The sequence below is a fragment of the Danio rerio genome, chromosome 20, assembly GCF_052040795.2.
Source record: "Danio rerio strain M-AB ecotype USA chromosome 20, GRCz13ab, whole genome shotgun sequence".
Classification (NCBI taxonomy): domain Eukaryota; kingdom Metazoa; phylum Chordata; class Actinopteri; order Cypriniformes; family Danionidae; genus Danio; species Danio rerio.
This window is the reverse complement of record NC_141040.1, coordinates 55,973,816-55,988,965: the sequence shown is the minus strand read 5'-3', so window position 1 is coordinate 55,988,965 and position 15,150 is coordinate 55,973,816. Positions and strand designations below refer to the sequence as shown.

At 41.6% G+C, this 15,150-nt stretch overlaps 1 protein-coding gene across 13 annotated transcripts in view; it reads left to right on the top strand.

The window, feature by feature from the left end:
* mia3 (MIA SH3 domain ER export factor 3) overlaps positions 1-15,150 on the top strand; it is a 449,841-nt gene that overhangs the window by 47,224 nt on the left and 387,467 nt on the right. For 7 of the 13 annotated variants that reach the window (XR_015518871.1, XM_087298631.1, XM_087298630.1 and 4 more), the window contains 3 exons: positions 8,735-8,848; positions 9,170-9,238; positions 12,545-12,594. Coding sequence is in view for 12 of the 13 variants with exons in the window: in XM_087298631.1 (XP_087154757.1) it covers positions 8,735-8,848; positions 9,170-9,238; positions 12,545-12,594 (233 nt within the window). In the remaining variant the exon portion in view is untranslated. The remainder of the gene's footprint in view (positions 1-8,734; positions 8,849-9,169; positions 9,239-12,544; positions 12,595-15,150) is intronic. The other 6 variants (XM_087298634.1, XM_087298633.1, XM_087298632.1 and 3 more) reach the window with 1 other exon arrangement.

Genomic DNA, 15,150 nt, shown 5'->3' with positions numbered 1-15,150 from the left:
AGTTATCAGAAGAAAATTGAAGATTAACAATTATATTAAATAATTTAGAAATTGAACCTTTAGCACAGGGATCTATGCCCAGTATTGTGTCTAGATCTGAAGTTGGCGGTGCATTTGGAAAGTTAACAAATTTTTTGCGCACAAAATCTCGTGTTTGTAAGTATCTGAAAAAATTGGATTTAGGGACATTAAATTGAGAGGCCAACTGACCAAAAGAGGCAAAAACACCGTCAATGTAAAGATCACCAAAAGAAGCCAATCCAAGATCTCTCCATGAAGCATAAGCACTGTCCAAGATAGAAGGGTAAAACAGAGGATTGGAGTGTATTGGGGATAATAAAGAGATATTATGAAAACCAAAATGGCGCAAAAATTGGGTCCAAATTTTGAGACTGTTTTTTACAATTATATTATTTGAATATTTAATTGGGGTCATTGTATATGGGAGGCATAAAAGAGCAGCCAAAGAGGACGACTTATTGCACGAGACAGACTCAATGTGCAGCCAAGAGGGGGGATTCGCTAATTTGCATGAATGTAGCCAATATAGAGTAGAGCGTATATTTGCTGCCCAGTAATATATTTGGAAATTTGGAAGAGCTAGACCACCCAATTGTTTTGTTCTTTGAAGAATGCTTTTACGAATCTTTGGGGTTTTTCTGTTCCAGAGAAAACTAGAAATAGAGCAATCAAGTGAAACAAAAAAAGATTTTGGAATAAAAATAGGAATACATTGAAATAAGTAAAGAAATCTAGGAAGTACATTCATCTTAATACAGTTAACCCTACCGATCAAAGATAAGGGGAGGAGAGACCATCGATTAAAATCCTGTGTAAGATTATTCACTAATGGGACAAAGTTGAGGTCAAATAAGTCCGAAAAGCTTTTTGTGACATTTATGCCCAAATACTTGAAACTTTGTAAGGAGGATTTGAAAGGTAGAGAACCTAATGGGTAATCCAAGGCTGCTGTATTAATAGGCATTAATTCACTTTTACTCAAATTTAATTTATATCCTGAAATCAGGCCGAAGTCTGCTAGCAATTTCAACACCAAAGGAATAGAGGTACAAGGGTCAGACACGTATAACAAGAGATCATCGGCGTATAAAGACAGTTTGTGCTCCAACTCCCCCCTTTTTATGCCAGCCATTGCACTGGCTCTTAGAGCAATTGCCAACGGCTCAATGGCCATTGCAAATAGTAAAGGGGAGAGTGGGCAGCCTTGTCTAGTACCGCGACCAAGTGAGAAATATTTAGAATAATTGTTATTTGTTCGTACACAGGCCATTGGAGATGTGTATAAAAGTCTAATCCAAGTTATAATTTGATCAGGAAACCCAAATTTCTTCAGTGTGTAAAGCAGATACCTCCACTCGACTCTATCAAATGCCTTTTCAGCATCCATAGAAATAACTAATTCTGGAGATGCATTTGAAGAAGAAGAGTAGAGAATATTTAAAAGGCGTCTAATATTGTGAAAAGAGTGTCTATTTTTAATAAAACCTGTTTGGTCTGGTGAGATTATAGCTGGGAGAACAGTCTCTAAACGTCTTGCTAAAACTTTAGCTAATAATTTGACATCAGAACAAAGTAAAGAGATGGGACGATAGCTACTGCACTGGGAGGGGTCTTTATCTTTTTTAAGAATAAGGGAAATAATAGCCTGTCGGAGAGAAGGAGGAAGGATACCTGAACTGTAAGACTCATTAAACATGTTAAGTAAAAGAGGAGACAATTTGTCAGAAAATGTCCTAAAGAATTCTGCAGGAAAGCCATCAGGCCCTGGGCACTTGCCACTCTGCATGAGATTTAGAGCAGTCTTAATTTCTTCCAATGCAAGTGGAGCTGCCAAATTAGAGGAGATATCAGAATCAATACAGGGTAAATTTAGAAATTTGAAAAAAGTGTCAAATTGAGCGTCTTCGACTATATTTTCCGAAGTATATAAAGAGGCATAAAAATCTTTAAACATGTCATTAATAGTTAGTGGGTTGGCTGAAAAACCAGTGGGGGTGGAGATTTGAGTAATATGATGTGAAGCTGCAGACTGACGTAACTGATGAGCAAGCAATTTACTTGATTTATCACCGAATTCATAATAATTGGAATGAGTTTTATGTAAAGCATCAATTGCCTCATCTGTGGTAAGCAAATCCAATTCTGTCTTTGTTGTGAGAAACCGAGCGAAAAGGTCAGGGTCTGTTGAGTTAGCACATTTAGCCTGGAGGTCTGACAACAAATTAAGAAGCTTGACCCTACTTTCGTTCATTATTTTTTTCTTGTATGCTGCATATGAGATAATTTCTCCCCTTAAGTAAGCCTTGCATGCCTCCCAAATAGTCTTAGGTGAAACTTCTGGAGAGAGATTTGTAGAGATAAATAGATCAATACGATTATTAATAACTGCTATAAACTCAGGATCTTTAAGTAGTAAGGAGTTAAAACGCCAGGGTGGCCTAGACATTGAAAAGCCAGGAAGAGCCAGATCAAATGTAACAGCGGCATGATCTGAAATTACTATAGCATTATTCAATTCAATTCAATTCAGCTTTATTTGTATAGCGCTTTTACAATGTAGATTGTGTCAAAGCAGCTTCACATAAATGGTCATAGTAACTGGAACAGTGTGGTTCAGGTTTTAGTGTTTAAGTTCAGTTCAGTTCAGTTTAGCTCTGTTCAGTGTGATTTAATCATTACTGAGAGTTCAAACACTGAAGAGCAAATTCAACGATGCGTAGCTCTACCAATCCTGAACCATGCGAGGCAGTGGCGACAGCGGAGAGGGAAAAAAAACTTCACCTGATGGGAGTGAAGAAAAAAAACCTTGAGAGAACCAGACTCAGTTGGGCACGACCATTTTAATTTCTCCGCTGGCCAAAAGTCTTGTGCAGAACTTCATTCGCCGTGGTTTATGCTGGAAGATGGCCTCAATGAAGACTCGTCTGTCCCTGGAGCGTCGCTGGAATCAGACTCATGTTCTCCACTCCCCACGACCATCAGCGCAGCAGCAGCTCAGGATATGGCCTGGTCCCGGATATGGAATCCTTGGGATCATCACGTCGCTGGTCTTGGATCCAATCAGTGACTCCGCCTAATCTGAGGACCTCGGGATGAGTATCCCCAGGTGAAAATAGAGAATAAAGAGAATAATTAGCGTAGCTGCTGTTCATAGTGTATATAAGCAAGATTATAAACACATGAACTAATCAATGGAAGCAAATTATTATCAACCAAAAAGTAATCTATACGGGAAAAAGAGTGATGCACAGGAGAAAAAAATGAGAATTTTTTTGTATTCGGATTTAAAAAGCGCCAGACATCAGAAACAGCATATTGCTCCATAAAAAGCTGAATGATCCTACTAGATTTAGACTGTGCACAGAGTCTGGAAGATGAGCGGTCTAGAAGAGGGTCTAAACAACAGTTAAAATCCCCACCTAGAATTAGTTGGTTTGAGTGTAAATCAGGGAGGGAAAACAAAATTTTTTTGAAAAATGCCTCATCGTCCCAATTAGGTCCATATACGTTAGCCAAAACCAAGCGAGCTCCGTTTATTTGTCCTCTGAGAATAACAAAACGCCCATTAGGATCCGAAATAACCTCAGAGACTGAAAAGGGAATCGATTTGTGGATGAGAATAGCTACACCTCGGGACTTACTCTGAAAACTAGAATGGTAAAGCTGACCTACCCATCCCTTTCTTATCTTTAGATGATCGGCAGGCATAAGGTGTGTTTCTTGGATAAAGGCAATGCTAGTATTTAAATGTTTTAAGTAGCTAAGAACTTTATTTCGCTTCACCGGGGAGTTAAGCCCCTTAACATTCCAACTAGTGAATTTTAGTACACCACGCGTTGCTACCTTGTTACTCATGAGAGACATTAATAACAAATACTATAAGCGTGATCGAGTCTATGAGAACCCACCCCCAAGTATGCACAGCCAACATAGCAGGTGGCTAGAAGCATTATGAGGATACAAAATGCAGTAAAAGTGATTGCACTCAAAAATACAAAAAGAAAAAAAAAGCACAACAAAAACAAAACAACAGTAACAAAGGGAAAAAAAGAAAGAAAGGGAAAAAAAGATAAACCCACTCTTAAACCCACCCTTTCCCCAGCTGACAACAAGAACTGCAGCTGAACCCACTTTACCATAACAGGCAAGTTTCCTAACTCCTAGTCCTCCCAAACATAATAGTTACATCAGTAATATTAAATTTCGATTTTCATTCAATGCTTACTGGCAAACTTAGACTGCAAAACAAATTGGTGGAAGAGAAAAAAGAAAGGCGAAGCAATCGCACACAAAATACAAAAGGGCAGTAACACTATGCCTCACAAAATAAGCACAAATCTAAGTAGATTGGATTTTAACATAACATAAAATAGTCTGCAGTAAGTTTTTAACTAAGAAACATCAACATAGCTTTATCAAATTTAACAATGTCCAATATAAAAACCGCTGGGCCAACCTCCCAGGCTGTTCTTTAAGTAATAAAAAAAAGGTCAAAAAGTAAATTCTGCTTGCAGTATAAAAAAGCCTGACTGAGCTCATTGTGAATCTAAACCAAAATCCAAGCACTAGTCATCCCTTATTTAGATCGATATAAAAAAAAACAAAGCAGCATAATATGCAATGTAAAAAAAAGGGGGAAATAAACTGCAAGCCTACAATTCAGCCTACTATAAATAAAATGAGCTTTTAAGTTCAAGCACGGAAAAGTCTTTATACTGAGCAGGTTTATATCTCAAATCCACAGGTACATCCTATAGCATCCTTGGAGAGGGAGGCGGCCAGAAAGACATTAATGACTGTACATAGTAGAGTCTAATTCAACTCGTTTGCTACTAGCTCGAACTCTGGATGAAACTGTTGGCTTCCGAAACCGAAGCAAGCCATTTCTTCTCACCGTTTGGAAGTGTTATTCGAAGTCTAGCAGGGTAGAGAAGCGCAGGCTTGAGTCCTCGTTTGTAGAGTGATGACATCACGTCTTTGTACTCGGCGCGAAGTTTCACAACATCAGGGCAATAATCCTCAAAGATACGAATCTTGTGGCCATCATACAGCAGCTCACCCTTTTTGCGAGATTCACGGACGACCAAATCCTTCGTTTGAAAGCGATGAAATCGCAGGATGACAGGTCGCGGTCTCTGGCCTGGTGCAGGTTTAGGCGCGAGGCTGCGGTGAGCTCTGTCCAGCTCGGGCGGCGAGGTTAACACCTGGGAGCCAAGGACATCGACCAGAAGCTGAGAGAAAAAAGCCGTCGGTCGCGGCCCCTCGACTGATTCGGGTAAGCCGACTATTCGAATGTTTTGGCGCCGGCTGCGACTTTCAAGATCGGAAACTTTAGCTTTTAGCCACTCGTTGTCCTTCTGGAGCCGCAAACACGTAGCGTTGAGTTGATCGAGTTGCTGACTAAACTCTGTAGCACCGGACTCGAGGTTTCCGATGCGAAGGTCATGATCAGCCACCGTGGATTGAATATTGTCAAGCTTGGTTGCCAAACTTTCAAAAGATGTTTTAAAATCCTCTGCGATCGAGGCTCTAAGGTCATCATGTAGCGCGCGAATCTCGGCCAACGTGACGTTAGCATTCGGCGAAGGAGAACCTTCTTTATCGATCTGTCTGCCCCTTCCTTTTGACATTTCAAAGATAAAATATGTCGCAGAACAGAAAATAAACGAATACTGCCAGAAACGAACAAAATCACTGATGTTAATAGACAAAACTGAAAAGTTTTTTGGGAGCTGACCACGCGCACGTCTACTCCTCAGGCGCCATAACCGGAACTCATTGTCAGTCATTTTGACGGAGAGGATTGTAAAAATTCCGTCATAACCTATTATTGACCATCAATTAATTAGCATATTTTCTAATCGCTTTTTTCCATTCGTATTGTAATAATGAACTTGCACGTCGAGCACAAAGGCTAAATTATTCATTTATTTATTTAACAAATAAACAATAACTCCTATTTGCCTTGCCTCATATCTTCCTCCTGTGTCGACCTGAACTGGGTGCTTGCCTGTGCGTAATCAAGCGCAACAAGAGAGACTTATGCAGAGGCAGTTGTCATTCAATTCTGTGTCTTTGCCTCGGAAAGTCGACTTCTGACAGTTTTAAATTTGTTCTGGAGGCTGAAGCCGCGTTCTGCTGCCACACTGGAGAGTCCTTGCCATAAGCAGCCTGGACTCTGCTGACAGACTCGGGCCAGATATGGTTAACAGGAATCGGGCCAGTGCTTTACAGCCGCATCACAAACGCATGTGCGGGAGCGAGCTGCGGGCCATACTCGGCCCAGATAACACTCGCCGATGCTGAGTCGGAGCCGGAGGCACTGAAGGGAAGCCAAGCTCGGGCAGATTACTACCTGCTATCTGCGTAGCACAACTTCAGCCAGCTTTTTGTAGTTAGGAAACATTTCTCCTAAGGAAGTGATCAGAAGTTTGCTAGATTCTCTGAATGTGGGATTTTCCGCGTTTCATTGGGATAAAATACTGCAGCACGCGCTCCTTCAGCACCAGGGCCGCGGCTTCACCTCTATGCGTTGGGTAGTGCATGGTGCTCACAAGCACTCCAAACCACCTGACCTCCTTGTTGCCGCTTGGTTGGCCCGTATTAACAGCTTTCAGCGACTGAGGATTTGTGTCTGCTTGTTCTTCATCGTCCACTGCATCACTTCCTCTTTTTTTCCACCTTTATTATTAATATCACAGCTGTTTGGCCGTTTAAAGAAACTTCTCACACTCAGCTGCTGTGAGATTTTTGCAACTGTACGCAGCGTTGACAAAGAGGAGACAAAACAAGGGCAATCGCCATCAGCTGGACAGGAGTGGGAATTACAGCTAGCTACAAATTACAGTAGATCACCCTCAGCATAATCCGTCAAAATGACGGATCACATTCAGATTTTTCCGTCACTGCTGAAAAAAATCCGTCAATGATGGAAAATATTCGGTTAACGGAACCTCCGAATTGTAAATACAATTGCGATGTCCGTCTCTTCACGTAGTGTTCTCTGTGTGGGGGAAAAATGCAACTCGCAGTTTCAGCTTTGCCTTTTTCTTTCTATTGCAATCATCGCAATTCAAGCTACATTATGGCCCATTTCCACCCCTTAGCCCTTTCCCTTACCCCTCGTTTTGTGCGTTCACGTGAAGGGGATTGGGGTGTCTCAATTATTTTTAGCTTGAAGGCATAGGGCTAAGGGGAAGTGCTAGATACCCCATTGAACAGATTTTTCAGTACCACACTCGAAACCAAGGGGTAAGAAAATATCCCAGAATACACCAGCCACAACGGCAGCGTAGCTGCACCCGAAAGCCAGGAGATCCTCAAATTAGTGTTTTTTTTTTTTGTCATTATTATGAATTTTTACAACAAACATTGTTTTAATTATAGGTGGGCATAGATTACTTTTTAAATCTAGATCAGGGGTCACCAATCTCGTTTCTGGAGGTCCGGTGCCCTGCAGGGTTTAGCTCCAACTTGCCTCAACACCTGCTTGGGTGTTTCAAGTATACCTAGTAAGAGCTTGATCAGGTGTTTGATTAGAGTTGGAGTCAAAATCTGCAGGACACCAGACCTGCAGGAACAAGTTTGGTGATCCCTGATCTAGATTAATCTCACTGTAATCTTGGAAATAATCTAGATTAAAAAATGCTCATTTGAATTCTGTCGAAGGCATCCAGAACATGTGTGCCACCCAAATAACAAGTCTTTGAGAGCGGGTTTCTCAAGCCAGGTGGCGCATTAGACCAGGGGCTCATCTCCCGTTTACAAAATGCATCACAAGCTGCTTGAGAAACTGTTCTACTGTGATAATTGGTTATGAAAATAAGTGATGGTCAATAAGATGTAATTGTTAACTCACTGTTTATTCAGGTAAACATGAATGTTTTAATACATTCATAACTGTGTTCGTGCTTTACCGTCATCCTTTAAAAAAAAAAACCTCAAATTAAAACCGCTAAATTTAGCTATCAATAATAATAACTCCTGTACAGCAGTCCCACAACATTCTGACACTCGATGACACTGGACTACCCTGTCAGAAATGTCTAGTGGCTGGGAATGAGCTTTTTACAGCGTCTGCTATAATGTTCATGTTGTTTTTAGTGTGTTTACATTGATGAATATAGCCACTGTGTAAATACACAGTAGTTTCAGGGGCCAAGGGGAAGGTGTAAAAATAGAATTGGGATTGGGACATTGAGTGTCATGCCCAAAAACAATCTCTAACTACAGAGGGTAGATACTGTGGGTGCTAGAGGCTAATTTCTATTATTCTTATGAGTCTTGTGAAAACTCAAGCCAACATTTGCTAAATATTTTCGCACAGACCGCAAGATACTTTCTGAAGACATTTTTAGAGATATAAAAATAAACATAAACTACAGAGATTGGCACACATTTTTTGATATGGCATAATTTATATGTGCTTTTTTTTTTTTACCTATTTACCACATGTAAATGAAACATTAAGTCATGAATATTTACCTAAAAGTTTTGGAAAAGTCCTGTAATTTTATTAGTAAAAATGTGTCTGAGCCGTGGATGTAATGCATGCTGCATTATGCCACTGATCCACCTCAGACATTCAATCTGACTTGCGCTTTTTTTTTTGCACTTTCATTTACCTGGAAAGTTTCTGGATATTACCGGTATTACTGTGTGAAAGGGGCTACAGTGCTGTGTGTGTCTGACTGTGCTGGTTTGGTGTGAACAGGGGATTCGTACGGTCCATCTCCTGTGAGCGGCGGGGCTCCGTCTCCTCCTTTGATGATCGAGGGTCCAGGACGGCCCCCATCAGCACCTGTAGGGCGACGCGGTGAGCCGTTCGGTGAGATCCACCTCTTCTCCAGATTCACCTGCACTCGAGCTCTTCCTTTTCCAGCCCAGTTTTTGTGTCATTCTCTGTGTTTAGGTTGACATTTTTACCCTCCTCTTTGCATTTCCAGCTCTGTTTTTGAAGTCATTCTACGTTTTTATCCTCCTCTTGTCTTTTCTAGATTTGTTCTGAGTCATTCTGTGTTTTCAGATTGTTATTTCCCCCCTGTTTCTCTTCTTATGGGATCCTCATTGTGTTGTTTTTTCCTCCTCAGAGTCTTCAATGTGTGAAATGTTTGATTGTTTTCTCTTAGTAACCTTTGGTGTATTTCAGGTCCACGACCCCCGTCTGATCCTCACGGACGCTTCTCTGAGCTTGGACACCCGCTGCCATCCAGACCAGGTGCTTTGCATGCCACTTCATGCTAGATTTAATAGGCCCGTCACCATATCTACTTTTTGTCGTATGATAAATTGCACCAAAATATATTGTGATAAACGGTATTATTGTCAATGCCAGAAAGACAATGTAATAGCTTCACAATGCAAGTGCATGCTACCAAAGAACACATCATATTTGATTCTTAGGAATATTTCATTTAATTGAATGTGAATCAGAATATGAAAACGCATATCTTAAATAAATAATAAATGTAAAGGGCACATAGGTTACCCCTTTTTTCATATTTATTATAAGTCTTTTGTGTCCCCAGAATGTGTCTGTAAAGTTTCGGCTCAAAACACCCATCAGAGTATTTATTAAAGCTGTTGGAAGTGTCTTTATTATAGCTGGGAAAAGGTTGTTGCTGTTTTTTGCACTGGGCCTTTAAGGCGAGTCATCCCCGCCCACCGTTCCCACATGCCTGTCAGCAACATGCCTCAATCGCCACCCACGGCTGCCCCAGGAAGCAGATCTTACGTAACGTTTGTGAGAAATACTACAGAAAAACGTTACCAATCAATATTTGATGCAATTTTTGTGCAGTTGCAACAATGAGTTCACGCACACGCAGCGCAGACACACACACATAGCACAGACACGTAGCGCAGACACACGCACATACATAGCGTAGACAGGCAGACACACTCACACATACACGCATAGCACAGACACGTAGCGCAGACACACACACACATAGCGCAGACAGACACACACACACATAGCACAGACACGTAGCGCAAACACGTGCACATACATAGCGTAGACACGCAGACACACTCACACAGCACAGACACGTAGCGCAAAAACGCGCACATACATAGTGTAGACACGCAGACACACTCTCACACACGCACACACACATAGCACAGACACGTAGCGCTCACACACTCACATACACAGCACAGACACGTAGCGCAAACACGCGCACATACATAGTGTAGACAGGCAGACACACTCACACATAGCACAGACACGTAGCGCAAACACACGCACATACATTGCGTAGACAGGCAGACACACTCACACACAGCACAGACACGTAGCGCAAACACGCGCACATACATAGTGTAGACAGGCAGACACACTCACACACAGCACAGACACGTAGCGCAAACACGCGCACATACATAGTGTAGACAGGCAGACACACTCACACACACACACACACACAGCACAGACACGTAGCACTGACACACTCACGCACACAGCACAGACACGTAGCGCAAACACGCGCACATACATAGCGTAGACAGGCAGACACACTCACACACAGCACAGACACGTAGCGCAAACACGCGCACATACATAGTGTAGACAGGCAGACACACTCACACATAGCACAGACACGTAGCGCTGACACACGCACATACATAGTGTAGACAGGCAGACACACTTACACACAGCACAGACACGTAGCGCAAAAACGCGCACATACATGGTGTAGACACGCAGTCACACACGCACACACACATAGCACAGACACGTAGCGCTGACACACTCACACACACAGCACAGACACGTAGCGCAAACACGTGCACATACATAGTGTAGACAGGCAGACACACTCACACACACAGCGCAAACACGTGCACATACATAGCGTAGACACGCAGACACACTCACACACATAGCACAGACACGTAGCGCAAACACGCGCACATACATGGCGTAGACACGCAGACACACACACGCATAGCACAGACACGTAGCGCAAACACGCGCACATACATAGCGTAGACACGTAGACACACACACACACAGCACAGACACGTAGCGCTGACACACACACATACATAGCGTAGACAGGCAGACACACTCACACACACAGCACAGACACGTAGCACAAACACACGCACATACATAGTGTAGACAGGCAGACACACTCACACACACAGCGCAAACACGCGCACATACATAGCGTAGACACGCAGACACACTCACACACATAGCACAGACACGTAGCGCAAACACGCGCACATACATAGCGTAGACACACACACACACACGTAGCGCTGACACACACACATACATAGCGTAGACAGGCAGACACACTCACACACACAGCACAGACACGTAGCGCAAACACACGCACATACATAGCGTAGACAGGCAGACACAGTCACACATAGCAGACACGTAGTGCAAACACACGCACATACATAGCGTATACAGGCAGACACACTCGCACACACACAGCACAGACACATAGCGCAAACACACGCACATACATAGCTTAGACACACAGACACACTCACACACACATAGCACAGACACGCAGCGCAGACAACCACACACACATACATAGCGTAGACAGTCAGACATACAGACACACACATACATAGCGAAGACACACACACACAGAGAGACAGTGAAAGAGACTTGCGGCTGTGCTGATGAAGTGAATCTGAAGTGAATGGCTGTACTTCATTACACACGTGCACACATTTTAAAACATGTTAAACTTGTAAAACTCACTCTTGATCACGTCTGATGATGATTGATGATCCTAGCGAACTGAACAGACCTTTTATTCCCGGTTGCTTTGTGCTCATCCTGTCTTGTCTATACGAGTTTATGCATTACTACAGAGACATGTTAATGCGCGCAGCTGTCAATCAATATTGATGGGCGGGGGGACCGCACTCCTACGTAAAGTTGCTGTCGATCTGAAAACCGCTCGAATTGGTCCACCGTTTTTATGTTGTTAAATTTAAAGAAAAAGGACTGGGTGTGTTTATTTCACCCCAATATGACAGAATATACACTATACTTACACACAGATCTGTCCAAACAGCTTGAAAAGTAGATTTTTCACCATAGGTGCCCTTTAAAACCAAAGTTCAAGGAAAAGAGTAACAGAGGCTGTGATATCTGCTAAAAGATCTATTTTCAGCTGTCAGACACGCACACATGAGAATATACTATATAGTAATCATCAATACAGTGTTTTCAACCATTCTGACACTGGCAGCTTTAATAGAGATAGAGATGTTGCGCAATCGGCTGAAATGTTGCTAGAATTGTTGTTTATGTATGGGCGATGTATATTGCAATAGCAAAAACGATTGAGCTCATGTCAGTGTTGTGAAATAATTCCATATATTAATTATTGTGACAGGCCTAACATTTAATGATACATAAAACAGTTTAAAGGGAAGCTGCAGAGTTTCTGTTTGTTTTACTTTTTCAGATATAGCATTGCATTCTCTTGTTCAGATTTGCATCTACATCCACAGATGTCTGATTGTCCTATTGTCTGTTTTACAGAAATGTTTCAGCCGATGACATCATCTCCATGTGCTCATGATGGGCCGATGGTAAGGACTGCGGATATCATGTTGTTTTTTTTCCAAAATATCATATATTTAAATATTTCCCAAGTGCTGTTTAACTTAGAGCAGATTTTTTTCAACACATTTCTGAACATAACAGCTTTAATAACTCATTTCTAATCACTGATTTATTTTATCTTTGTCATGATGACTGTAAATAATATTAGACTAGATAATCTTCAAGACACTTCTGTACAGCTTAAAGTGACATTTAAAGGCGTAACTAGGTTAATTAGGGTTACTAGGCAGGTTAGAGTAATTAGGCAAGTTAATAGCCGCGTTTCCACTATCGCGCCTAAAGCGAGAGAGCCAGGGCAAGCCAAGGCCAGTGGCGTTTCCACTGTCACTTCCGGGGCCTAATCGGGCCAAAGCGGGGCTTTCTTGGGGCCAGCGACCGGCCTTTTTCGGCCCGCCGAATACCTTGGGCCAAGGAGGGCCAGCTGGGGCTTCGGGGCGGAGTGAAAGGAGAGGCGGGCAGTTTTCTGATCGCACATGAGTACATGCGCCAAACATAAATAAATAAGGGAAAGAAAACATCTGGCCTTATAGTCTGGGGTCTTTTTGTGTATGATCACCCTTATGTTTCCCTTTTAAATGTAAGGCGGCTGCATAAAATAATAAAGTAGTTTTAATTTATAGTGATGTTCTTTGCTGCGTCCTCCTTTATGTTTCAATAACGCATAATAATCTTTACACCATATTAAACACACAGCAGACAGTAAAGGATTTCAAGAGTTTTTGTCAAGTTTAAAATGTTTGTTTGTGCGCGTTTAAATGCCTGTATGTGTGTGTGAGACCGGGCAAGAGCGCTCCTTCACAGCTGTGTTATGCCACGAGCGGCTTTTTTCTCTTTATTTTGGAGATAATACACAATATAAATACAACAGAAAGACATAAAACTTATCAAATTACCTGCCCACTTTCGTAGACTTTAAACAATATAGTGTCATATCGTGATAAAATAGCCTGAGCTATATTGAAATATAATTTAAAGAATTACAAATATCGGATATATATATAATCACATTAAATAAATAAACCAATATAAAATAAACAAAAGCTAGCTATATGTTGATAGCCTATATACAATACATAAATCAAACCGTTTTAACGCCACATATAGCCTAACTTTCATTTTACAAAGACCTGTCTGAAAAAAAAGATTTTAGATATTTTCTTAAAACAATAAACACCGGAGATGGTTTGAAATATTATTTATAAAGTATTTGGATGTGATGATATTAATCAAATCACGCAAACAGAGCATTATTTAGGTGAGTGAAAGCAGAATCTAGTCTACCTTTTTTCTGTCACCCAGTCCTGCGCTGCTTTAAACGCATCGGGGGAAAGTCCAAACACAAAATGTGTTCTGTATCCTCAAACAAGTGTTTATGTTTTTATATGACATGGTCTTATTTATAAATGAGACTCTAAATGAAGAGCTTTAGTGAATAGCTGCTGAGCGCAACAAATATGGCTATATTTTATTAGGCTACTCGCTCTTCTTGTGCCGGAAACACTTAACACGACGTCTATCAAAACGAGGATGTTATAAAATACATGCCATATCGAGTTATAACGGAGAATTTCTGTGGCTTTATATTATGGATGTGTGCGCTCTCTGTGTTGGGTCCCTGCGTTAGTGGCGAGAGCAATGCACAATGCCAACAGTCTGTCGGAGAGTAAACAAATGTAATGAATGGAAATACACAGGTCTGTGCGTGTAGACATTTCATGTACTGCTGTACAGTAACGTGTCGTTTGTTTGTTTCGGTTGTCTTCATTTTAATGGTTTCGTTTCGTGATGATTCTATGGTGTGCTTTATCTGCCTAAATCTCGCTGAAGTGGGCAGGTTGTGTGACGTTTGATTCGGGGACGTTCTGTGGGCGGTGTTTGCGTGACGCGCTGCAAGCTACTAGCCCGACAGTGGAAATGCGACATGATTTTGGCCTCATTTCTCAACCTCCCGGGCTATTGGCCAGGCCCGATTAAAGCCCTGGCTCGCACTGGCCCGATAGTGGAAATGCGGCTATTGTATAATGATGGTTTGTTCTGTAGACTATCGAAAACAAATAGATTTAAGCTAATAATATTGACCTTAAAATGGCTTTTGACAGCAAATAATATTAGACTAGATATTCTTCAAGACACTTCTTTACAGCTTAAAGTGACATTTAAAGGCGTAACTAGGTTAATTAGGTTAAGTTAATAATAATAATAATAATAATACATTTTATTTGTTATGTGCTTTTTCCCCAAAGCACTACAGTAATAATGAGATGCATTAAAAACTGTTAAAAATTCACCATTAAATAAAAAAAAACAAGCTTAAATAAATGTGTCTTGGGGTGCTTTCAGACTTGTTTCAATTGCCTGCACCATACCCAAGTTTGATTGTCTCCCTTTGCCACCTTCTCGGTTGGTTTGTGTCCACACCGTCTTTTTTCCTTCTGAACCCCGGTGTGCTTACATCATCGAGCTGCTGTTGTGTGTGCGGCTGTTTCCAGGTGACGGCTACGAAAGCAAAGTGTCTAAATGGA